The sequence below is a fragment of the Chanodichthys erythropterus genome, chromosome 17 (genome assembly GCF_024489055.1).
Source record: "Chanodichthys erythropterus isolate Z2021 chromosome 17, ASM2448905v1, whole genome shotgun sequence".
NCBI classification, from domain to species: Eukaryota; Metazoa; Chordata; class Actinopteri; order Cypriniformes; family Xenocyprididae; genus Chanodichthys; species Chanodichthys erythropterus.
In genome coordinates this window covers 11,325,171-11,351,198 of record NC_090237.1, presented here as the reverse complement: position 1 = coordinate 11,351,198, position 26,028 = coordinate 11,325,171, and the positions used below count along the sequence as shown (strand labels likewise).

Here is a 26,028-nt window from a genome sequence, read left to right as displayed (position 1 = left end):
TTCCGATTTTGATCTCCATATCCATTTACATATATTATATATATCTTCCAAGGGTTTTTTTCCCTCCATCTCTTTGCTCTTGCATACACATAACACATTATCAATGCATTAACATTTTTCAAATCCGTTAAAGGATTGTTACGCTGCAATAATTAGGTCGGCCGGAACCGAGAACATTTCCTATAACACTAGATATACCTGTACATCAGAATAAGAATGGCATCTACGCTAATATCTGTCTCTCTGCTTATCCTGAGGTTTGCCGGGTGCTGGATCCAGGCCGTATCCAGATCAGATGGAGAACCTGTGTCTGGACCTGACTACAACGTAGCCCAGGAGACAATGGGCCTACAGATCCAGTTCTGGCTGCATCTATAATTCAGATTTTTAATCCCTGTATCCGCTTACATATATTTATATATAATCTATTTTTAATCTCTATAATAAAAATGTATAATTCAGATTTTGATCTCCATATCCATTTACATATATTATATATATCTTCCAAGGGGTTTTTTCCCTCCATCGCTTTGCTCTTGCATACACATAACACATTATCAATGCATTAACATTTTTCAAATCCGTTAAAGGATTGTTACGCTGCAATAATTAGGTTGGCCGGAACCGAGAACATTTCCTATAACACTAGATATACCTGTACATCAGAATAAGAATGGCATCTACACTAATATCTGTCTCTCTGCTTATCCTGAGGTTTGCCGGGTGCTGGATCCAGGCCGTATCCAGATCAGATGGAGAACCTGTGTCTGGACCTGACTACAACGTAGCCCAGGAGACAATGGGCCTACAGATCCAGTTCTGGCTGCATCTATAATTCAGATTTTTAATCTCTGTATCCGCTTACATATATTTATATATAATCTATTTTTAATCTCTATAATAAAAATGTATAATTCAGATTTTGATCTCCATATCCATTTACATATATTATATATATCTTTCAAGGGTTTTTTTCCCTCCTAGGACTTTTTTCCCAGTGTTAGCACGCTGGGTTTTTCTCCTAGGGTTTTTTTTCCACCCCTGGAAGTCAGCCGACATTGGCTTAATGTAGCAGCATCTTGTATATGTTACATATTACCACGCTTGTTTGTACAGCTTATTTTTAACCACTTCCCTTTTTTCTGTGCTTCTAATATGTAAAGCTGCTTTGAAACAATTACCAATTGTAAAAAGCGCTATATAAATAAATTTGACTTGACTTGACTTGACTTAAGTGAGTAAATTGTGATCTTTAGAAGCACATTTGCTATTGACGAGGTCGGTTGTGCTTTCTCTCGCTCTTCAAACAAGAGTGCTGCTTTCTCCATGCTGTATGGACCACTGAAGGGGAGAGACGTGTATCCCAAAAAAGATTAATTGTGCTCTGTGTATTTCTGCAGACCTGCTTCTTCAGAATAAATCATCCTGAGACCTGCTCCACCCGTATCGTCTTCTTTGATAGCAACAAAACACAACCAGAGTAAAACTGCTACAGTAGCTTATGTGAAATTGAACAAATATTATTTTATATTAGGCTTATTTTTATTTTTTTACATCTAATTAATTATTTATAAAGAACTCCTTCAGAAGTGTGCACTAATTTGTCATTCTGTAAGTAACTAACTCCTTTAATATCATAAATTAAGACTAGGATTTTTTTGTGTATGTACATGATCTGTCTATTGTCTTAATAATTATCTTTCTGCTAAGCTCTGATAAACATTATATTAACATATTTTCCAAATTAAAAATCAATAGAATACATAGCCTACCAAATTGGCTTCAGGGAAGGTCTGGAGTAACAGTAATTGATCAATGTTACTCTGGGTATTTTGTTCTTCAGCAGCACCATTGTCAGCATTGTTGAGATTCATTCGATGATTCTTGATGTCTATGTGTAAGTAAATCTTGCAGGAGGTTTGAAGTGTTTAGTGAGCAATGTGTTATTCAAATTTTATGATTAAAACGGAGACCCAGTACAAAAATCGCATTTTGCTCATAAAAAGCTCAGTCATTAGATCAGTGAATTAATCTGTTCATCATATAAGCAATCAAGTCTCTTTGGAGAATTTGGACTAAACCACTCGATTCATATATGGATTAGTTTTATGATCTCTTTATGAACTTTTTGAAGCGACAAAGTGGTAGACGCTTGAACTGTCAGTGGATGAACAGAAATCTCTCATTTCTTTTAAAATATCTTCATTTGTTCTGAAGATGAACTAAAGTCTTGCGGGTTTGGAATGACATGAGGGTGAGTAAATGATAACAGAATTTTTTGGGTGCTTAAAGGATTAGTTCACTTTCAAATTAAAATTTCCTGATAATTTACTCACCCCCATGTCATCCAAGATGTTCATGTCTTTCTTTCTTCAGTCGAAAAGAAATTAAGGTTTTTGATGAAAACATTCCAGGATTATTCTCCTTATAGTGGACTTCAATGGCCTCCAAACGGTTGAAGGTCAGAATTACAGTTTACAGCGATCCCAGACAAGAAAGGGTCTTATCTAGAGAAACCATCGCTCATTTTCTAAAAAGAAAATTCAATTTTATACTTTATAACCATAAATGCTCATCTTGAACTAGCTCTCTTCTTCTTCTCTATTTGAATTCCAGCAGTGTAGACACTAGTCAGTGTATTACTGCCCTCCACAGGTCAAAGTTTGAACTAAATTGTCATATACAATATGCTAGTGCAAGTATATAACAGTTAGTTCAAACTTTAACCTGTGGAGGGCAATAATACACTTAGCAGTGTCTACACTGCTGTAATTCTAATAGAGGAGAAGAAGAAGAGAGCTAGTTCAAGATGAACATTTATGGTTAAAATGTATAACATTTTTATTTTTATGTTTTTAGAAAATGAGCGATGGTTTCTGTAGATAAGACCCTTATTCCTCGTCTGGGATCGTGTAGAACATTTTGAAGCTGCAATGAAACTGTAATTTTGACCTTCAACCGTTTGGGCTCCATTGAAGTCCACTATATGGAGAAAAATCCTGGAATGTTTTCATAAAAAAACCTTAAAGTCGTCATGAAATCAAAATTGACCCTATTTACTTTGTTAGTGCATATTACTAGTCTTGTGGTGAACAATTAATCCGTGCAAGTTATTACACAGAAAAAAATTGTTTAATCTTTAATCAAAAACTGAAAAGTTACTTCTGGTCTATAATGGCGTCCCTTCTCTGATGACGTCAGTTTGACGGCTTGGGTTGAAAATGCTTAAAACACTCCCCTCAAACCGTAGTCTGCTATGAGCGAGAGATGGAGTCAAGTCAAGTCAAATTTATTTATATAGCGCTTTTACAATTGGTAATTGTTTCAAAGCAGCTTTACATATTAGAAGCACAGAAAAAAGGGAAGTGGTTGGAGAGGAGGAGCGCTAAAGTAAAACCTTCCCTTTATTCAATATTCTGTTTCACTTGGAAATACATCACAACACTGGAGAAAAGTCGTTTGCAACTTCACAGGGACTTTCATTTCTTTTCGACTGAAGAAAGAAAGACATGAACATCTTGAATGACAAGGGGGTGAGTAAATAGTAGTCTTGATTTTCTTCCAGGAACATTCACGTCATGATATTCTTCATATAAATAATTTCTGTCCAAGGCTTATGCAAAAAAAAAAAAAAAAAAGGGGTGATGCCTGATTGAGTTTCTTGAGTTTACCTTTTCATATGTTTTGGCCACTCATTTACATGACAAAAACGTTTTGGGGGCCTGAAAATGCAAACTTTTGAAAACGGGTTTCAAAGTGGAAGTTTTTGAAAATGATACCGTTATCGTCTCCATGTAAACTACAAATACGTAAATCTGTGAAAACAGTGACAGCATGCACATTTTTATTATGTTTAGCCTATGGGCTTAAACGTTTGGTGCTCTGTGAAAAAAATGTGTGTATGTGTGCAGAAGTGTAGTCTTTCTTTACAAACTGACATTACCAACTAGAGGCCAGATATGTGTTTTTAGTCATTTTCACAGAATTATACAAAGAAAAAACATTTCCATTTTGAATACATAATTGTCATGTAAACGTACCCTTAGTAGTAGTGTGTTGAAACTCACGGTTATGTTAAGGGGAGTGACATTTCCAAAAAAAACACTCGGAATGGTTGACCTATCACAACACACCACCAATCAGAGAACATTGAGCTTTTCAGTAGGAGGGGCTTCAACTAAAAGCATTACTGACAGACTGGGAAGAAAGGTGCTGCAACAATATAAAATAATATGAAAAATAAAGTGTTTTTTTGAGCATTCAAGCATGACAACATAGTTGAGCCTAAAAACAAATTCAATACTTTGAAAAATGGCATAATAGGTCCCCATTTAAAATTCAAAGATGTGCTTTAAATCATCATAATAAAAGTTTAATACATGTCTTACTGTACAAAAATATTTTTATTCTTTTGTATTTAAAGTCGCTCACATTTCAGAGGAAGATAAATCGACTGAGAATCTATTATAAATGTGACTTCTAAATGAGATAGCAATACATGTACTTGAAAAAATATTCAGAAAGTAAGAAATTCTGTTTGATAAAAATGGTTATTTTAAGTAATGTTTTAAAGTTGTTGGATGTACATAGTTATGTTCAGATTAGACCAAAGGATTGATTTGATCATTTGCATTTTAATTCCAAATTGTTAATTCTCAGTTGTTGCTTTTATCAAAGCTTTTTCTGCATCTCACTGACCATGTGGTTATAGCAACAACAAAGCATATGACCATAATTATTACACACAACGTAATTATTAGGACTGTCACATTTAAGCCTGGGTTTGATATTGCAGAGGGGGTTGGATCAGGGAGGATCTTTGAAGCTTGAGCGATGTTAGAGGTTTCAGATTTTGCATTTTGTTCATCCTCAGACTGAACTGCAAAGCAGAGTGTGCTGCCATTTTGGACTGTCAAACTGAGATTGAATGAATGCTGTTCAACTGATCCAGCCTCCTGCGGTAAGACGGCAGCTGTGTTGACTGCATGAGCATTGCTGAAGTTTTCTCGAAGCATTTGAAGGTCATAGCTCCACCTGATCTCATAGGATTTAGCTTAAAGGTAAAGAAACATGCCGTGCAAGACAATTACATTTACATTATTTCATGATCTAAATTTGATGAAAAACTTTGTATTTTCATTTTTGGTATAGTAACCGTATGCTTTACCTGTCCCTTGGTCGAGGTCCTCACCAGGAGCCATCCAGCTGAGAAGAACAGGGTCCTCCTGGATCTCAGCACACAGATCTGTGATTCTGTTAGGAGGGAAATTTGGTGGGGTTGAGCCTGTAAAAGCCACCTCAAAACTCTCTCCAGTGGCTGTCCTGGTAAATCTTCCAACCTCGAGTGATTCCTCAGAAACTGGAGGCTTTGGAGGGTTCAGCTCTACTACACCTGAAATTAGAGGAAACGCATGAATACATTTAAAGTTGAGGAATTTAATTAATTAATGAAGTATTTATATGTTTTGCATTTATATGTTTATATGTTTTTGCATTTCCTGTACTACTGTACACCCATATCAGGGGGTTTCTCCTCAAACACCACCAGTGAGCAGCATCCACTTGGAAAAATGTTTGAACAGTTTGCTTTGATCTTAATCTCACAATTTACCATTTACCACATATCCAGGTACGTATGGGGCACCACCCCTTTTTTGGACAGTAAATCTGGCTTGTCCATCTAGATTCTTCACTCTTACTTTCAAGCTGCTTCTCCCTTTTTTCAACGATAGGAGGAACATCAGCTCGCGCCGCTTGACTCGTTGCTGTTACAGTCAGAGACTGACTTATTGTAGTTTGGATACTGTACTTCCAGTCCCCAGGCTAGCAAACACACAATAGTATAATTAGATGAATAATTAATGAAAATGTTTTAGGAAAGATAATGAAATCTCGTGCTGGTTGTCACCTCTGCAGTTCCTGGAACTTTTAAAGTGACTGTTTTTGCTGATTTATAGTGATGCATCTGTACTTGTTTGTAGGTTGAGTCACTTGGTGACTGTATGGAAATGTCAGGTAAACTTTTTTCATAGGTTATTGTAAAGCTGGTTTTGGTACCAATGGTCTGATCCACTAATATTGTCCCATTGAACCAGTCTGATGTTTTTTTTCCCACACTGTCTATCTAAAGTGTTGATAAAAATGAATTATAATAATAATAATAATAATAATAATAATAATAATAATCTTAAAGTGTTTTACCATGAGCAATGAGCGATCACTTGTCAAACCTGAACTGGGTCTTTTGTTTGATCTCCTGTTGGTAGTTTAAGTGAAAAAAATCCATTCAGTAGCTGATTAGAGAGAATGTCGTCACTGGCTGTGATAAATTTCCCCCCTAATTCCAACATAAAACATATGAGAAATATGCACTGGATAATAAACAGGCATTCATAATATGAATATATATTTTTGCATTTTTCACACATACATACCAAAACATCAAACAATATATAACAAAAATCACCTTGGGATCAATTGGTTAAAAGTTACTAATGTGGCTCAGATAATTTGTTATTCTTCTAGCAACATATGTTTGTAGATTTGCCAAATTGCTTTGAAATTTTGTTAGTTCCCAAAATTTTTCATGTCAAGATCCACCTATAGATGAAGGCCTACTATAATAAATTTAGAGATTAACCCCCCAAAAAAATAAAAAAATAAAAAATAAATCAAAATCATTTACATGGAACTTGGAGTTTTTTTTGTTTGTTTTTTTTTTTTTTTAGACTTTTTACATTGTATGTCATTATGTGATGATGGTACTTACAATAGCTTTGGGTAATAAAGCAGATAAAGCACTGAGGAAAATGGCTGACAAAATTGGTGTGTATAATGGCGCCACTTTTAATTGCAGCTGGAACACAACTATTAATGTCATCCGATGCTTCACCATCTGTCAGAAAAATGATTTCATCCCCTATCACATTCCCATTGTCCTTTTCAAGTACCTTTAAGTTTTGAAGACAAATACAGAACATTGGTATAAAACAAACTGTAGGCTATATACTTAACACATCATAAACATGATCAATATTGCACCTGTAAGCAAAGATTGAGGCCTTTACAAACGTATGTCCCTCCATCTGCTTCTTTTGGCAACAATTTGATGAGTTTCTCTCGTGTGGATTCACTGTCAATAGTAGTCAAGGGGCTCAGAGTTAAAGCATCAGAACTAAAGGTTACAATTCCAACACTGGCTTGATCCTCAATGATGGTCTGAAGGAAATGTGTGGCAGCCTGCTGCTGTCGGAGGATTCTGGAGCCCTAGAAAAGGGGTGCAATAAAAAAAAAAAAATGCATGTAATATCAGGTTTATACTCATTCAAAATGATTAAGATCATATCAGAGCATTGAAGGTTATAATAATTGTAAGCATCTTTGATTTCAAGTAAAGTTAATGTTATGGCATACTGTCATGCTTCCTGAGACATCAAGGACGAGACAAACAACCCGATGCATTCGCAGCACAACTTTAAAACCACTGCTGTCCTCTCCACCAACTCCAACTTTCAGAGTACGAAGTGCGTCTTTATCAACAGAATCCTCAAATATCACAGTCCGTGTTCCCTTACGAAAAAGAAGTTTATTCAAGTGTGCAATTAGTATACTTCTTTTAAACTAAAAATAAGAAAGTATACTTTCAGTCTACTCTTTATATACTTCTCAGAAATATACTTTATGTACTTCTGAGATATATACTCAAAATTGCACTAAAGTATACTTGACAAAAGTCTAAGTATATTTGGCCTATACGTGGACTTGTTTATGGACTTGATCTACTTTAAAAAAAAAAATTAAACTTACTTCTATTTAAGTGTTGATAAAAAGGATTAATGAAGCTAGAATAAAATGTTTTTAAAATGGAAAGAGTTAAAGTACAGTTCAAGGTATTTCAAGTATAAAAAATAATACCTAAACATAGAAGTATGCTTAAAGTGCAAAAATAATATATAAAATATATATTTGTTAGGAAAAAACTTGCACCCCTTAGTCGGTAGTAAAGTTTGTGGATCAGTCTGGCACGGTTGACGTGATTCATCATAAAACTGACCTGCAATGTTCCCTTTCAGTCGGTCACGTTCGACGTACGTCAGTAGTGACCGACGAATTGGGATATCGCTTAGAGAGCCCTATCATCTTCGTGTAAACTAAAACAAGCCAATGGAATTGGCGTGCGATATTTGCATAATGCGCACCGCCCCCGACAGGTGTATATAAATAGGAAGCAGATGCAATCGCACTCTGTCTTTCGCTTCGGAGCCATTCACTGGTGTCCTGTTTTAGAAGACTCCTTTCTTCGTTTGTTTTATTCTAAAACATTGCCTCAGAAGAGGATTTACAGCGAGCTTTCAGTGCTGGTGAAAGGGCACGTTCAGCGAGGTCGCGAGTCTCCGAGGAGCTGAGCTATAAGCTCGAAAACTGCTGTTTTCACAGCAACACAAAGAGTGTGTGCGTGTGTAGCGATTTGGGCCGGTTCCTCTGTGTGTCAGGGAGTGGTGTACCTGACACATCGCGTCGCTCCCTGGGTGCTTCAGCACGAGTGAGTTGACTTCCCCTTCTAAAAGAGCTTTACAGACGAACCCTGACAGTATGTCATTTCGTCTGTGCGTTAATGGGTGCGGTCGTTCCCTGGTCCCTGCTGATGGGCACAATCGTTGCATCTCGTGTTTGGGCATTCTGCACGCTGAAGCAGCTTTTGTGGATGGTTCATGTTCCCATTGCGGGAACATGACTATCGCGATGCTGAGGTCGAGACTCTCCTTCCTGAAGTCTCAGGAAGCGGGGGTCCCCTCTCCTATGCCGCGTACGACCGTTTTTTCCGGCCCCGGGAACCGGAATGACGGTACGGCGCTGTATAGGAAGGGTGACCGGAGGATTACGGTCAGGGCTTCCCCGCCGAGCGGAAACGCTCCTCGGGCCCCTGCCGCCTCATCAGCACCGCAACCCATCGTGCCACCGTTGGTTTCCGCTGGGCCCTCTACGGACTGTCCAGCCGTTACCTTTGGTGTGCTGGCGGCGGATCGGATGTTGATCGCTGCATCGGAAGGTGAGCCTGAGTCCTCGGGGGAGGATTCGGACGCGCTGCCGCCCGGGACGGTAGCGTTGCCCGAGTCGGATCCCGAGCTCACGGCTGTGCTCTCCCGGGCCGCCTTGTGCGTCGGGCTTGAGTGGAACACTCCACCCTGTCCCGGCCCATCTCGGTTGGACGATTGGTACTTGGCGGGGGGTCGCGCTGGTCAAATCCAGCGTCCCGCCCCAATGCCTTTCTTCCCGGAAGTACACGATGAGGTGACCAGGTCTTGGCAAGCTCCGCATGGGGCTCGTACAGGGCCTGGTCCCTCGTCCGCCTTCACCTCCCTGGACGGCGGGCTAGCCAGTGGGTACGCGAAGATCCCGCCAGTCGAGCGGTCTGTTGCGACGCAGTTGTGTCCAACGGCCGCTGGCTGGCGCGGTGAGCCGCGTCTCCCGTCCCAGGCCTGTGAATTCTCAGCCGGTCTGACTGAGAAAGCTTACAGTGCCTGTGGGCAGGCTGCCTCTGCCCTGCACGCAATGGCCCTTTTGCAGGTCTATCAGGCAAAAGCGCTGTCGCAGATGCCCCAGGAAGGTCCTGACCAACAGCTGCTTGGGGAGCTGCGCGCTGCCACTGACCTTGCCCTCCGGGCAACGAAGGTGACAGCGCGTTCTGTTGGCCAGGCGATGTCTACTCTGGTAGCCCAGCAACGCCACCTCTGGCTGGCCTTGGCAGACATGAGGGAGACCGACAAACATCGGTTCCTGGATTCCCCCATGTCTCCGGTCGGCCTTTTCGGCGACGCGGTGGAGAGCTGTGCCCAACAGTCCTCCGCTGCACAGAAGCAGGCTGAGGCTATCAGACATGTCATGCCACGGCGGTCCGCTGCTGCCTCCACCCAGCCGCACGTGGCTCAGCCTCAGCCCGCTCGTCGCCGAGGGCGCCCGCCTGCGTCTTCCTCCGCCCCTGCTAAGTTGGCAAAGCAGCAGCCTACACCAGCCAAACAGCAGGGTGCCGGGCGCGGACGTGGTGCCCAGCCCGTCTCTGCCAGCCAGGTGGCAAGCGGTCGGGGAAAACTCGGCCCTGAGACGGGCGACCTGGAGCGGAAGGTTCCTGCCCTTTGGGAGAGTATTCCATCTGCTCTCCCACCCCCGGAGGAGGGCCGGGGGGATTTTGTGGCGGCTGTCCATCTACCGCCGCTGGCTCTCCGGAGTCCAGCGGTACCCACTTTGCCACAAAAAGAGCAGTTTCCTCAAACTCCAGGTCACAACAAGGGGTGTCTGCCAGTGTGCCAGGCTCCGCCTCGCTGCTGTCAGCTCCCTCCCCATTCGCCAGCAGGTGGCAGTGTGATGGTGCAGACCGCGTCCCGTGCGCCGTCTCCCATGCACACTGCTGCCTCGCAGAGTCCGACCCCACTCCGGGCCGCCCTCAAGCCGTCCGAGTCGGGTCCCTCTCTGCCTTGCTGCCCCACCCCCGGTGCGTCTGTGGTGCCTTTGGTCCAGCTGGCTCAGTGTCTGGAAGCGTGGATAGCGCTCCCCAGCCTGTCCAGTTGGCTCATTCGTACTATCAGACTCGGCTATGCGATTCAGTTCGCCCGGCGTCCCCCGGTCTTCAGGGCTGTCCACTTCACTCAGGTGTCGTTGGACAGTGCTCCTGTTCTCCGGGTGGAGATTGCTGTCCTCCTGGCGAAGGGTACAATCAAGCCGGTCCCTCCAGCCGATATGAAGTCGGGGTTTTACAGCCCCTACTTCATTGTACCGTAAGAGGGCGGTGGGCTACGGCCAATCCTGGACCGTCCCCAGGATTGGTTTGCAGCAATAGACCTGAAGGACGCATACTTTCATGTCTCGATTCTGCCTCGACACAGACCCTTCCTAGGTCGGTCTGCGTTCGAGGGTCGGGCATGTCAGTACAAAGTCCTACCCGACATGGTTGTAGCTCCCAACCGGTTGGGTCTTCAGGTCAACTGGGACAAGAGCAAACTCGCCCCCGGGTAGAGGATCTCTTGTTTCGGTCTCGAGCTAGACTCGGTCGCACGGACTGCGCGTCTCACCGAGGTGCGCGTCCAGTCGGTGTTGAACTGCCTGAGCTCGCTCAAGTGCAGGACAGCGGCTCCACTGAAAGATTTTCAGAGGCTCCTGGGGCATATGGCATCTGCAGCCGCGGTAACGCCGCTCGGATTGCTTCATATGAGACCGCTTCAACACTGGCTCCGCGGCCGGGTCCCGAGATGGGCGTGGCAGTGCGGCACGCTCCGTGTCCCCGTGACACCGAGCTGCCGTCGCACCCTTGTCCGGTGGTTGGACCCTTTGTTCCTGTGGGCCGGAGTACCCCTCGAACGAGTGTCCAGGCACGCTGTGGTCTCCACAGATGTCTCTGCCACGGGATGGGGGGCCACGTACAACGGGCATGCAGTGACAGGTCTTTGGACGGGGCCTCAGCTGCATTGGCATACCAATTGCCTTGAGTTGCTAGCGGTTCGTCTTGCGCTGGCCCGCTTCAAGGAGCTGTTGTCAGGCAAGCACGTTCTAGTCCGCTCACTAAGCACTGCGGCCGTTGCGTACACCTACCGTCAAGGTGGTCTACGCTTCCGTCGCATGTTGCAACTCGCCCGCCATCTCTTGTTGTGGAGTCAGAAGGATCTGAGGTCCCTTCGGGCCACTCGTGTCTCAGGTGTGCTCAACCGTGCAGCCGACGAGCTGTCACGGCAGCATCTACTTGCGGGCGAGTGGCGGCTCCACCCCCAGGCGGTCCAGCTGATTTGGCAGCGTTTCGGCGAGGCCCAGGTAGTCCTGCTTGCCTCCCCGGAAACTGCCCTCCGCCAGTGGTATTATTCCCTGACCGGCGGCACGCTCGGCACGGATGCCCTGGCACACAGCTGGCCCCCGGGTCTGCGCAAACATGCGTTTCCCCCAGTGAGCCTTCTCACACAACTCGTGTGCAAGGTCAGGGAGGACGGGGAGCAGGTTCTGTTAGTGGCTCCGTACTGGCCCTCTCGGACCTGATTCTCAGACCTCATTCTCCTCGTGACAGCACCTCCCTGGCCGATTCCTCTGAGGAAGGACCCCCTGACTCAGAGACGGGGCACCCTGTGGCACCCGCATCCCGATCTGTGGAACCTCCACGTGTGGTCCCTGGACGGGATGCGGAGGTTCTGAGTGATCTCCCGCAAGCGGTCGTAGACACCATCACTTCCGCTAGAGCTCCTTCCACTAGGAATCTCTACGCGCTGAAGTGGAACCTGTTCGTCGAATGGTGCGCCTCTCGCCGAGAGGACCCCCGATCATGTTCGGTCGGATCCGTGCTTTCCTTTCTGCAAGATGGGTTGGAGCGAAGGCTGTCTCCCTCCACCCTCAAGGTGTATGTTGCCGCCATTGCCGCACATCACCATGCAGTTGAGGGTAAGTCCCTGGGGAAACACGATCTGATCGTCAGATTCCTGAGGGGGGCCAGGAGACTGAATCCTCCTCGCCCTTCCTCCGTACCCTCTTGGGATTTGACCCTGGTTCTCACAGCTCTCCGGGGTCATCCCTTCGAACCTTTGCAATCAGTCGACCTGAAACTAATGTCTCTAAAGACGGTTCTTCTGGTTGCATTGGCTTCCCTGAAGAGGGTAGGGGATCTGCATGCATTTTCGGTCGACGAAACGTGCCTAGAATTCGGGCCCGGTGCTTCTCACGTCATCCTGAGTTTTTTCATACAGCAATGCATGATGGGAGGCATGAATGAATTTTGATTGGTGGCACCCAGAATGCATTGCAACATGCTTTATTTTATTACATGATTCTTGATGTCTGTGTGTTTAAATGAAACTTTGTTTTAAAACAGAACTTCAAGAAAAAAAAAATTGTATTTGTAATCAATAATGTAAATCTAACTAAGATTGGGCTCTAAAGGAGTTCAGTGACTCAGATCAAACAATGATTATGTGAAAATATAACCAACAACACCTGACCAACTTTTAACTTTGCTTGTCTGGTTGGTTTTAATGCAGTTAAAACTGGCCCAACAAATTCTAATATTAAAAAGTGAAGGGTCAAGAGCTCAACTAAAACAAACCCTGACCTCGATGATGGTAACTTAAAAATGGTGATTTTCTCCTTTGGTGATTCTGCTTGTTATCATCAGGTGTCTTCAATAATGCTCAATCATCACTTAATTAAACACTTATTTATCTCATTAATGCTTCAGTGGATGAAATAAAAATATGGCAGGACTTTTACTCTCTGACCCCTGGACTTCCCACCTCTGCTAGTTTGATTCCAGTGGAGGACGACAGCAATACCCATAATAAGACAAACACTGTCCTTGAGTCCATAGCTGTAGAGTTTAGATGAACAGCAATTCCCCAAACCCAGTTTTGAACAATTTCACAAATGATCTTTAGGGGTCTGATCAAAGATAAGAGGGTGTGTGCTGCAGGGTCATGCAGAGGCGTGACTACATTCTGCTAACATCATGGTCCATTTAATGTACTCTGCCTTTGTATTGTCTGCAAAAAGTGAGAAGTGACACCAAGGCAAATGGCTGTAGCTTCCACATTATCAATATTTGGCTGATGATCACCATTTACAAAATCATTATAGTAACTCCTGTATAAAATCTACTGATCATGGCATTTATTTTGGATGATTTACAATTGCTTTGTTATATGGAGAAGTTTAGTACGTAAAATCCCCAGAGTTAAATCAACTCTGATCAGAGTACATTAGGAACATCTCTGAATAGTGTTAAAATAACACTGAAGCAGAGTTAAAGTTAATGAGATAATTAAGCTATTAATTAAGTGATGATTGAATAGTAATGATGAACACCTGCTGTTAACAAGCAGAATCGCTGAAGAAAAGAGAAACCCAAGAATTACAACGGACTTCAGCCAAAACCATAACTGAAATCAACTGAAGGTAAAAGACATTAAATCTCTCAAGATCTGATCAAAAGATCTGATTCACTTATTACTAACCAGATTGACTATTTCTGTCACCCTAAAGATGTTCTTATTGAGAATTAACTGAGGTTTACATGTTGGTGTTTTATTGGTCAAAAAATTATGCCACCATCGTGGTGGTCAGGGTTTGTTTTAGTTGGGCTCTTGACCCTTTTGTGTTTTAAAATAAATTGTTTTTGTGCAATTGACTCTTTGCAAAGATCTGCTAAAGTCAGTTGTAGTTCCTGTGTTTCTCTTTTCTTCATCGATTTTGTTTGTTAACAGCAGGTGTTCATCATTAATGATCAGTCATTAATTAACTCTGTTTCAGTGTTATTTTAACATTATTTAAAGAGGGACTAAATGTACTCTGAGCAGAGTTGATTTAACTCTGGATTTTGCTGTGTAGGAGACTAGCCTATTTATGCTATAGCAGGTGTCCTCAAATCTGGACCACGAGATCCACATTCCTGCATAGATTAGCTCCAACCCTGACAGTTAATGATGTAATTAAAAGATTAATTAAGAGATGATTAAGCTTTAATGATGAACATCTGCTCTTAACAAGCGAATCACTGAAGAAAAGAGAAACACAACCGTGACAAGTGCGTTCACAACCATGCAACTATGTTATTGTATGTTAACTATGTTAAAGTAATACATCCTTTCCATTCAACTTTTGGCCCTCAACAATAGAATAATAACAAACAAATAAAAAAAATAGTTTAGCTTTTACATGACACTGTTTCAAAGTGTCACGATTTCAAAACACTGCTTCAGGAAGCTTCGGAGCACAATGAATGCTGAAATCACGTGACTTTGGCGCTCCGAACAATAGATTCGACACGCTGATTCATAACGCTCCGAAATATGATCCTAGTGAAAACATACAAAAACACAACATTAGGGACTGTTAGCCCAAGTCACACCCCTGCTGTTATGGACTGATGATTCAAATCTGATGGTGCTTTTTAAATAAACTTATTGGCCTCAAGCATTGTGTCAACTTCTCAGGAATCAAAGTAGTATTCACTAGATAACTGTATACTCTCCATGAACTGTATACATCTAGAGAGAGAAAAAGGGCTCAAAAAATCACTCTGGATCCGTCACATCCAAGCCACCTTCTCTTTGAACTTTTGCAGTCTGGCCAGCGCTATACAGAGCACTGAGCACCAGAACAGACAGGCACAAGAAAAGTTTATTCCCCCAGGAAATCATGAGCAGTTAAATGTTCTCCCCACTGTGCAATGACTATCATATGCAATATCACTTATTGATACAATACTATATCTCTTCTTATTCCATTCCTTGCCTTGTTAATTCTAGTTAATACAAATTTGTTTATAGTGTGGATCTTATTCACATATTAATTTTATTTTGGTATATGTGTACTGTTGTTGGCTCTGTGTACTGGAAGCTTGTTCTGTCACCAAAAAATTCCTTGTGTGTCTTTCTTTCTTTCTTTATAAAGCACTTTCACACAACTGCTAGTTGATCCAAAGTGCTGTACAATACAGGTAGAATAAAATGAATAAGAAACAACAAATGTAAATGATAAATGTAATAAAAACTGCTTTATTGTGATACAGTGTTTCAAGGTACACAATAAAGTATCACATTCTTTTTTTTCTTGCCATTCAGTAATACATTTTCACGATCACCAGCTGGAGTGCCCTTGAGAGCCAGCAGGGTGCACTGCATCACAGACTTTTGCCATTCCATCAAAGACTACATTCCCCATAATTCATTCACAGAGCTGTCTTCCCTCTCTAGAAAATCTCTAGGATCGCCCTCAAAAGTCTCCATTTTCCACAAAAACTCTCCGATATGAAAATTAAGTAGGTGCAAACAGGTCTGCATATGTGTACATTTAAAAAAAAAAAAAAAAAGGGACACCCATTCATGACAAGGACAGATGACAAAAATAGATGAAGTAGCTTATGTAAACTTAAACAAATATTGTTTTATATTAGGCTTAATTTAGTGTGCACTAATTTGTCATTCTGTAAGTAACTAACATAAATTATGACAGACTAGGATTATTTTGTGTATGTATATGATCTGTCTATTGTCTTAATAATTCTTAATTAGTCTGCTAAGCTCTGATAAACATTTAATGAACATATTTTCCAAATTAAAAATCAATAGAATATACATAGCCTACCATATCGGCTTCAGGGAAGGTCTGGAGTAACAGTAATTGATCAATGTTACTCTGGGTATTTTGTCCTTCAGCAGCACCATTGTCAGCATTGTTGAGATTCATACGCTGATTCTTGATGTCTGTGTGTAAGTAAATCTTGCAGAAGGTTTGAAGTGTTTAGTGAGCAATGTGTTATTCAAATTTTATGATTAAAACGGTTTTGTTGATGTAATTCTAGAAGAGATCCAGTACTAAATTAACCACATTTTGCTCATAAAAAGCTCAGTCATTAGATCAGTGAATTAATCTGATCATCATATAAGCAATCGAGTCTCTTCAGAGAATTTGGACTAAACCACTCGATTCATATGTGGATTAGTTTTATGATCTCTTTATGAACGTTTTGAAGCGACAAAGTGGTAGATGCATGGACATTAAAATATCTTCATTTGTTCTGAGGATGAACGAAAGTCTTGTGGGTTTGGAATGATATGAGGGTGAGTAAATGATAACAGAATTTTTTGGGTGCTTAAAGGATTAGTTTACTTACCCCCATGTCATCCAAGATGTTCATGTCTTTCTTTCTTCAGTCGAAAAGAAATTAAGGTTTTTGATGAAAACATTCCAGGATTATTCTCCTTATAGTGGACTTCAATGGCCTCCAAACGGTTGAAGGTCAAAATTACAGTTTACAGCGATCCCAGACGAGAAATAAGGGTCTTATCTAGAGAAACCATCGCTCATTTTCTAAAAAAATAATAATTTTATATGTTTTAACCATAAATGCTCATCTTGAACTAGCTCTCTTCTTCTTCTTCTCTATTTGAATTCCAGTAGTGTAGACACTGGTAAGTGTATTACTGCCCTCCACAGGTCAAAGTTTGAACAAAATTTTCATATACAATATGCTAGTGCAAGTATATAACAGTTAGTTTAAACTTTAACCTGAGGAGGGCAGTAATACACTTAGCAGCGTCTACAATGCCGGAATTCTAATAGAGAAGAAGAGAGCTAGTTCAAGATGAACATTTATGGTTAAAATGTATAAAATTTTTAAATCTTTTTTTAGAAAGTGAGCGATGGTTTCTGTAGATAAGACCCTTATTCCACGTCTGGGATTGTGTAGAATGTTTTGAAGCTGCAATGAAACTGTAATTTTGACCTTCAACCGTTTGGGCTCCATTGAAGTCCACTATATGGAGAAAAATCCTGGAATGTTTTCATAAAAAAACCTTAAAGTCGTCATGAAATCAAAATTAACCCTATTTACTTTGTTAGTGCATATTACTAGTCTTGTGGTAAACAATTAATCCGTGCAAGTTATTACACAGAAAAAAATGGCTTAATCTTTAATCAAAACCTGAAAAGTTACTTCCGGTCTGGAATGGCGTCCCTTCTCTGATGACGTCAGTTTGACGGCTTGGGTTGAAAACGCTTAAAACACTCCCCTCAAACCGTAGTCTGCTATGAGTGAGAGATGGAGAGGAGGAGCGCTAAAGTAAAACCTTCCCTTTATTCAATATTCTGTTTCACTTGGAAATACAGCACAACACTGTCGTTTGCAACTTCACAGGGACTTTAATTTCTTTTTGACTGAAGAAAAAAAGACATGAACATCTTGGATGACAAGGGGGTGAGTAAATGATCAGGAAATTTTAATTTGAAAGTGAACTAATCCTTTAACACCTCGATTGTAGTCTTAATATAAATAATTCCTGTCCAAGGCTTATGCAAAAAAAAGGGGGTGATGCCTGGTTGAGTTTCTTGAGTTTACCTCTTCATACGTTTTGGCCACTCATTTACATGACAAAAAAAACGTTTTGGGGGCCTGAAAATGCAAACGTTTGAAAACGGGGTTCAAAGTGGAAGTTTTTGAAAATGATACAGTTATAGTTTCGATGTAAACTACAAATACACAAATCTGTGAAAACAGTGACAGCATGCACATGCTGGGCATAATCTTTTGGTGCGTTTGGTCAGAGCACATTGAGCTTTTCAGAAGGAGAGGCTTCACAGAGACAGGATTCTAAACCATGCATTACTGACAGACTGGGAAGAAAGGTGCTGCAACACTATAAAATAAGGTGAAAAATAAAGTGTTTTTTTGAGCATTCAAGCATGACAAGCTAGTCGAGCCCAAAAACAAATTCAAGACTTTGAAAAATGGCATAATAGGTCCCCATTTAAAATTCAAAGACTGACTTAAATGTGCTTTAAATCATCATAATAAAAGTTTAATACATGTCTTACTGTACAAAAATATTTTTATTCTTTTGTATTTAAAGTCGCTCACATTTCAGAGGAAGATAAATCGATAGAGAATCTATTATAAATGTGACTTCTAAATGAGATAGCAATACATGTACTTGAAAAAATATTCAGAAAGTAAGAAATTCTGTCTGATCAAAATGGTTATTTTAAGTAATGTTCTAAAGTTGTTGGATTCCAAATTGTTAATTCCAAATTACTGCTTATATCAAAGCTTTTTCTGCGTCTCTCTGACCATGTGATTACAGCAACAACAAAGCATATGACCATAGTTACAACACACAATGAAATTACTAGAACTGTCAAATTCAAGCCTGGGTTTGATATTGCAGAGGGGGTTGGATCAGGGAGGATCTTTGAAGCTTGAGCGATGTTAGAGGTTTCAGATTTCGCATTTTCTTTGTCCTCAGACTGAACTGCAAAGAAAAGTGTGGTGCCATTTTGGATTGTGAAACTGAGATTGAATGAATGCTGTTCAGCTGATCCAGCCTCCAGCGGTGAGACGGCAGCTGTGTTGACTGCATGACCATTGTTGAAGTTTTCACGAAGCATTTGAAGGTCATAGCTCCACCTGATCTCATAGGATTTAGCTTAAAGCAAAAGAAACATGCCATGCAAGACAATTAAATTTACATTATTTCATGATCTAAATTTGAAACTACTCCTATGTTGTCAGTGAAGATGAAAAACTTTGTATTTTAAATTTTGGTTTAGTAACTGTATGCTTTACCTGTCCCTTGGTCAAGGTCCTCACCAGGAGCCGTCCAGCTGAGAAGCACAGAGTCCTCCTGGATCTCAGCACTCAGATCGGTGATTCTGTTAGGAGGGAAATTTGGTGGGGTTGAGCCTGTAAAAACCATTTCAAAACACTCTCTGGTGGCTGTCGACTGGAGTGGCTGTCCACTGGAGAGAGCATCAGGGAGGATCTTTGAAGCTTGAGCAATGTTGGAAGTTTCTGATTTCGCATTTTGTTTGTCCTCAGACTGAACTGCAAAAAAGAGTGTGGTGCCATTTTGGATTGTGAAACTGAGATTGAATGAATGCTGTTCAACTGATCCAGCCTCCAGCGGTGAGACGGTAGATGTGTTGACTACATGAGCATTGCTGAAGTTTTCTCGAAGCATTTGAAGGTCATAGCTCCACCTGATCTCATAGGATTTAGCTTAAAGGAAAAGAAACATCCCATGCAAGACAGTTAAATTTTCATTATTTCATCTAAAATCTCTAAATTTGACACTACTTCTATGTTGTCAGTGAAGACGTTAACGAAATTTTAAATTCTGGTATAGTAACTGTATGATTTACCTGTCCCTTGGTCGAGGTCTTCACCAGGAGCCGTCCAGTTGAGAAGCACAGAGTCCTCCTGGATCTCAGCACTCAGATCTGTGATTCTGTTAGGAGGGAAATTTGGTGGTGTTGAGCCTGTAAAAACCACCTCAAAACTCTCTCCAGTGGCTGTCCTGGTAAATCTTCCAACCTCGAGTGATTCCTCAGAAACTGGAGGCTTTGGAGGGTTCAGCTCCACCACACCTGAAATTAGAGGAACCGCATGAATACATTTAAAGTTGAGGAATTTAATTAATTAATGAAGTATTTATATGTTTTTGCATTTCCTGTACTACTGTACACCCATATCAGGGGGTTTCTCCTCTTCAACACCACCAGTAAGCAGCATCCACTTGGACAAATGTTTGAACAGTTTTACCGTTTGAACACGATTTACCGTTTACCACATATCCAGGTACGTATGGGGCACCACCCCTTTTTTGGACAGTGAATCTGGCTTGTCCATCTAGATTCTTCACTCTTACTTTCAAGCTGCTTCTCCCTTTTTTCATCTGTATCAAATATCTGGAATAAATGCCATCATCTTTAAAAGCATCAGCTCCTGTAAAAAAATACTCGATTAATTTGAGCACTTTTGGCCTTATAGTGTAAATCTGAGTTGAGTGCACACTTGAAACAAAAATGATGGGTAATTTACCTGCTCCATTGTCCAGGAGTCGTAATTGTTGTGCAGATCCAGATTCAGACTCCAGCGTAGCCCACACTTCAGTCTTTATTACAGACATGTAATTCTGACTGACCTGAGCAAACACTATCAAGGGTTTAGTGCCGTCACTGAACTGCTGGTTCATGCGGGCTTTTACTATGATAGGAGGAACATCAGCTCGCGCCGCTTGACTCGTTGCTGTTATAATCAGAGACTGACTTATTGTAGTTTGGATACTGTACTTCCAGTCCCCAGGCTAGCAAACACACAATAGTATTATTAGATTAATAATTAATGAATTTTAATGTTTTAGGAAAGTTAATGAAATCTCGTGCTGGTTGTCACCTGTGCAGTTCCTGGAACTTTTAAAGTGACTGTTTTTGCTGATTCATAGTGACGCATCTGTACTTGTTTGTAGGTTGAGTCACTTGGTGACTGTATGGAAATGTCAGGTAAACTTGTTTCATAGGTTATTGTAAAGCTGGTTTTGGTACCAATGGTCTGATCCACTAATATTGTCCCATTGAACCAGTCTGATGTTTTTTTTCCCGCACTGTCTATCTAAAGTGTTGATAAAAATGAATTATTAGAATATTCATAATAATCTTAAAGTATTTTACCATGAGAAATTACATGTCAAACCTGAACTGGGTCTTTTGTTTGATCTCCTGTTTGTATCGTGAGTGAAGAAAATCCATGCAATAGCTGATTAGAGAGAATGTCGTCACTGGCTGTGATAAATTTCCCCTCTAATTCCAACATAAAACATATGAGAAACACACACTGGATAATAAACAGACATTCATAATATGAATATTATGATTTACTACATTTTTGCATTTTTCACACATACATACCAAAACATCAAACAATATATAACAAAAATCACCTTGGGATCAATTGGTTAAAAGTTACTAATGTGGCTCAGATAATTTGTTATCCTTCTAGCAACATATGTTTGTAGATTTGCCAATTGCTTTGAAATTTTGTTAGTTCCCAAAATGTTTCATGTCAAGATCCACCTATAGATGAAGGCCTACTATAATAAATTTAGACTTTTTCTGGAACACTGTACGTCATTATGTGACAATGGTACTTACCAGTTTTGTCAGCCATTTCCCTCAGTGCTTTATCTGCTTTATCACCCAAAGCTATTGTGTGTATAATGGCGCCACTTTCAATTGCAGCTGGAACACAACTATTAATGTTGTCCGTCGCCTCACCATCTGTCAGAAAAATGATTTCATCCCCATTCATATCCCCATTGTCCTTTTCAAGTACCTTTAAGTTTTGAAGACAAATACAGATCATTGGTATAAAACAAACTGTAGGCTATATACTTAACACATCATAAACATGATCAATATTGCACCTGTAAGCCTAGGGTGAGTCCTTTACAAATATATGTCCCTCCACCTGCTACTTTTGGCAACAATTTGATGAGTTTCTCTCGTGTGGATTCACTGTCAATAGTAGTCAAGGGGCTCAGAGTTTTAGCATCAGAACTAAAGGTTACAATTCCAACACTGGCTTGATCCTCAATGATGGTCTGCAGGAAATGTGTGGCAGCCTGCTGCTGTCGGAGGATTCTGGAGCCCTAGAAAAGGGGTGCAATAAAAAAAGGCATGTAATATCAGGTTTATACTCATTCAAAATGATTTAGATCATATCAGAGCATTGAAGGTTATAATAATTGGAAGCATCTTTGTTTTCAAGTAAAGTTAATGTTATGGCATACGGTCATGCTTCCTGAGACATCAAGGACGAGACAAACAACCCGATGCTTTCGCTGTACAACTTTGAAAGTTGGCGCTGGTGGAGAGGACAGCAGTGGTTTCAGAGAACGAAGTGCGTCTTTATCAACAGAATCCTCAAATATCACAGTCCTTGTTGCTTTGTTGCCACATTTTTTGTTTTGCAAGTTTGGGGCTTCAGAATTGTGCTCCTTGTCACGACAAAATGAAAAATTGCTCACCTGAAACCAAATATTTCAAATAATTTCTTCATTCGTCAAATGGTCAAAGATAAAATTTGCATATGTGGGAACATGTAAAATCTATGCTTACAGAATCCAGGCTTGGTAAGAACATTATAGAGCTGACTGTGTTTTGATATTTGTTAGGAAAAAACTTGCACTCCTTAGTCGGTAGTAAAGTTTGTGGATCATTGTGGCACGGTCGACGTGATTCATCAGAAAACTGACCTGCAATATTTTTGCTACACCTAAAGATAAGCAGGAAATCAATGGTTGAGATAATTTCCAGTGACATTTTAAAAATATTCTGTTTTATTAAGTTTTATGACCTTGTAGCTTTAATACGACCATTAGAGTGGTAGAATGGATTTGTTTCACTGTATTCATCATACACGCCCCATCTCAGATGAGCCCATTCATGAACCAAGACCTTTCCTGCAAACAAACAAACAAATATTCATGTTAAAAAAACAAAGAGATTAGTGCATTAACCTCCATAAATGTTGAAGGATAACAAATGACATTCACCTCTTGACCCATAAGTCTTAATGTGTGTGTCGTCTCTGAGGAAGTTTGGGGTGAAATGAATGAACTGAGCCTCAGCTCCACATTCACCATATTGAAGAGTGTAGGGTTCATCACCATATGCTGGATTAGCATTATCAATTCTTACGTTTGCCTGCATTTCACATTGAAATTGTCAGCAGTATGTTAATGAAATGATTAAACGTTAATATTTGACAAGTAAGATAAAATGGCATAATTATCTGTACATTTTCATAAGACTCTGTTCTTGCTTTGGTAAATTCCGTACTATTCCAGTGGGGTGGAACGAGTATCGTTGCTTCTTTGAAATAGACCTTTTTATCCAATGCTTGATGAAGATGAGTCGACCCTTTAGTGACCATGTCCTGTCAGAATGAAAAATGAGAAAAAACTCAATATACAGTATTTAGAAAAAAAGTAATTAATTTGTTCATTCACAAATACTGTTAATGAAACTTGATTAGGGTGAATTGAGATAAAACTTTTTGCAATTGAGATAAAAAGTGTCCCAATCAACCTGAATTCACCCTATATGTTTCTTTATATGATTTTCTTTAAAAAAATGCAACAAAATAGTATGTTTCACAAAAGCCACAAAAAAAATTAATGCTTGTTTTGTTAAATAGTAGGCATGTAACATTATCAAAATCTCACAGTATGATAATTCCTCGATATAAAGTATTATTTGGTATTTGATAGAATCCATGATACCATGTATCTGAACAAGATGTCCAGGACCTCCAGCAGAAAAATAGGTCCACAACATTAAAGATCCAGTAGTATATTTAACTGTGGACATGGGGTACTTTTATCCATGTGTGCACCAAACCCATCTGGTGGGTTTGCTGCCAAAAAGCTCTTGTTTTAGTTTAATCTGACGATAGATGCCGATCCCTTTTGAAGTTTCAGTCGTGTCTGATAACTGAATATGCTGAAGATTGTTTCTGGATGAGAGCAGAGGATTTTTCTTGAAACCCTTCCTAACAACTTTTGGCGATGTAGGTGCTGTTTGATCATTTTTTTAGGCTTTCTGAGACTCAAGACTCAACTAACAATCTGTGCTCCTTGGAGAGTCTTAGTCCACTCAAACTCTCCTCCTCACCACACATTAGGACGATTTAGACACACGTCCTCCTCCAGGCAGATTTGTAACATTTGATTGGAACTTCTTAATTATTGCCCTGATGGTGGAAATGGGGATTTTCAATGCTTTAGCCATTTTCTTACAGTCACTTTCTATTTAGTGAAGCTCAACAATCTTTTGTTGCACATCAGAACTATATTCTTTTGTTTTACTCATTGGGATGAATGATTACGGGAATTGGGCCTTTGCGTTTCCTCATATTTATACTGCTGTGGAACAGGAAGTCATGGCTGGACAATTTCATGCTCCTAGTCACCCTGGTGTGCTAAAAATGTAAATATGAATAGGAATATACTTCAGAGATATTTTACTCCTAAGAATTTCTAGGGGTGCCAATAATTGTGGCCAACATGTTTTAGAGAAAAACGTTTATTTCATAATGTAAGTCCCCACAAACTACAACTTTCTTCATCCACAGCCTTATATGAACTGAAGATAAAATACATAAAATCTCTGAAGATCTGATTAAACATCTCCACAAACAGCATTACCAGCTTCACTTATTACTAACCAGACTGACTTTATTTCTGTCACACATCTACAGAAGTTTAGATGTTTCGTTTGAGGTCACTATCATGGAGGTTGGTGTTTGCTTTAGTTGAGCTCTTGACCCCTGACTTTTGCAAAGTAGCTTCTTTATCAACAATTGCAGGTGTTTTCAGAAAACATTTCTATTTTAAAACTATTTAGAGAGGGACCATATGTGCCCTGAGCAGAGTTGATTTAACTCTGGAGATTTTGCTGTGTACCCTCGCTGCAAAGTACGTCACCCGGATCGTTGATCTGATTGGTTGAAGGACTATCCAGTTGCGTGAATAATGCTCGTTGATCACGCCTCTTGTGCAGTAGAAAATACGTAGCAGACTCCCCAGACCAATGTTCAATTTTAAATTGAGCTTGGTCTGGTGATAGCCCGACAAGTTAGCTGGGTCTCACTCTTTCAAATCCAGAATTGCTTTATTGGCATGACTGTAAATAATACAATATTGCTTAAAACATATACATAAAACAGTAATAAAAACATCTGTATAACAGAAAAATATTATTAAATATTATAACACTATCAAATATTAGAAGACGCATTGTTTCATACAGTCATGTGAGTCATATAGAGACAATTTTGCTATCGTGATACTACGATATTGATAATATTGCTGCATCCTTAAATAGACAAAAAAGTATATAATCACCTTGATTTTATCAATGAGTGTGTTATCCTGTCGTACTCTTGAACTGATTGCAATGGTAACATCAACATAACCATTTCCATCTAGTTTGATTCCAGTGGAGGACGACAGCAACATCCATAATAAGACCAACACTGTTCTTGAGTCCATAGCTGTAGAGTTCTGATGAACAGCAACTCTTGAAACCCAGTTTTGAACAATGTCACAAGTGGTCTTGAGGAGTCTGATCAGAGAGAAGAGGGTGTGTGCTTCAATGTCATGCAGGGGCGTGACTACATTCTGGTCCAATTAAAACATAAGATGTATTTATACTTCATATATTAAATTTGCACACGGATTGTACATTTGAAAAATGTTTGCTAACAATTAGTTTACTTGGTGTGACTATACTGTGGCAGTGCATTGATATGGGCTCAAAAGAGCGCATAAAACAAAAAATGCAAGTGTGTTCACCATCATAGGTTAAATGATTGATTATTACATAAAAACTCAACAAGACACTTGAAAACAATTATAAAATTAAAATTTTGCCTACTATTACAACTATTAGTGTTTAATCAAATCTATCTATTACACTTAAAGCTGCAGTCCGCAATTTTTCTTCTTTTTTGCCATCTCTGTTTGAAACTTGCAATTGCAGTCACACTCTAAAAAATGCTGGGTTAAAAACAACCCAAGTTGGGTTGAAAATGGACAAACCCAGCGGTTGGGTTAAATGTTTGCCCAACCTGCTGGGTAGTTTTATTTAACCTAAAAATTGTTTAAAAAATACTGTATTTCTTGCTTAAAATGAACCCATAATATGTTGGAAATTAATATTTATTAATAT

At 40.2% G+C, this 26,028-nt stretch overlaps 2 protein-coding genes across 3 annotated transcripts; both read right to left on the bottom strand.

Annotated features, from left to right (window-relative positions):
* Positions 1 to 4,655: 4,655 nt before the first annotated feature.
* LOC137004145 (calcium-activated chloride channel regulator 1-like) lies at positions 4,656 to 16,187 on the bottom strand. Its single transcript, XM_067364351.1, has 7 exons — positions 16,158 to 16,187; positions 7,414 to 7,569; positions 7,042 to 7,266; positions 6,819 to 6,950; positions 5,612 to 5,765; positions 5,168 to 5,392; positions 4,656 to 5,053 (listed from the first exon to the last, which is right to left on the bottom strand). Exons 1-7 carry the CDS (start codon positions 16,185 to 16,187, stop codon positions 4,656 to 4,658), a joined length of 1,320 nt encoding a protein of 439 aa, XP_067220452.1.
* A 1,654-nt stretch (positions 16,188 to 17,841) lies between these two features.
* Positions 17,842 to 25,360, bottom strand: LOC137004714 (calcium-activated chloride channel regulator 1-like). Of its 2 annotated transcripts, XM_067365300.1 has the most exons (15): positions 25,203 to 25,360; positions 23,096 to 23,233; positions 22,851 to 23,001; positions 22,652 to 22,757; positions 22,414 to 22,570; positions 22,086 to 22,322; positions 21,720 to 21,944; positions 21,448 to 21,628; positions 20,990 to 21,096; positions 20,693 to 20,908; positions 20,339 to 20,603; positions 20,078 to 20,242; positions 19,660 to 19,884; positions 19,085 to 19,516; positions 17,842 to 18,944 (listed from the first exon to the last, which is right to left on the bottom strand). In XM_067365300.1, the coding sequence occupies exons 1-15, from the start codon at positions 25,347 to 25,349 to the stop codon at positions 18,499 to 18,501; spliced, it is 3,198 nt and encodes a 1,065-aa protein (XP_067221401.1). In that variant the 5' UTR covers positions 25,350 to 25,360; the 3' UTR covers positions 17,842 to 18,498. The 2 variants fall into 2 exon arrangements, with proteins under 2 accessions (XP_067221401.1, XP_067221402.1); XM_067365301.1 differs by lacking the exon at positions 19,085 to 19,516.
* Positions 25,361 to 26,028: the final 668 nt, after the last annotated feature.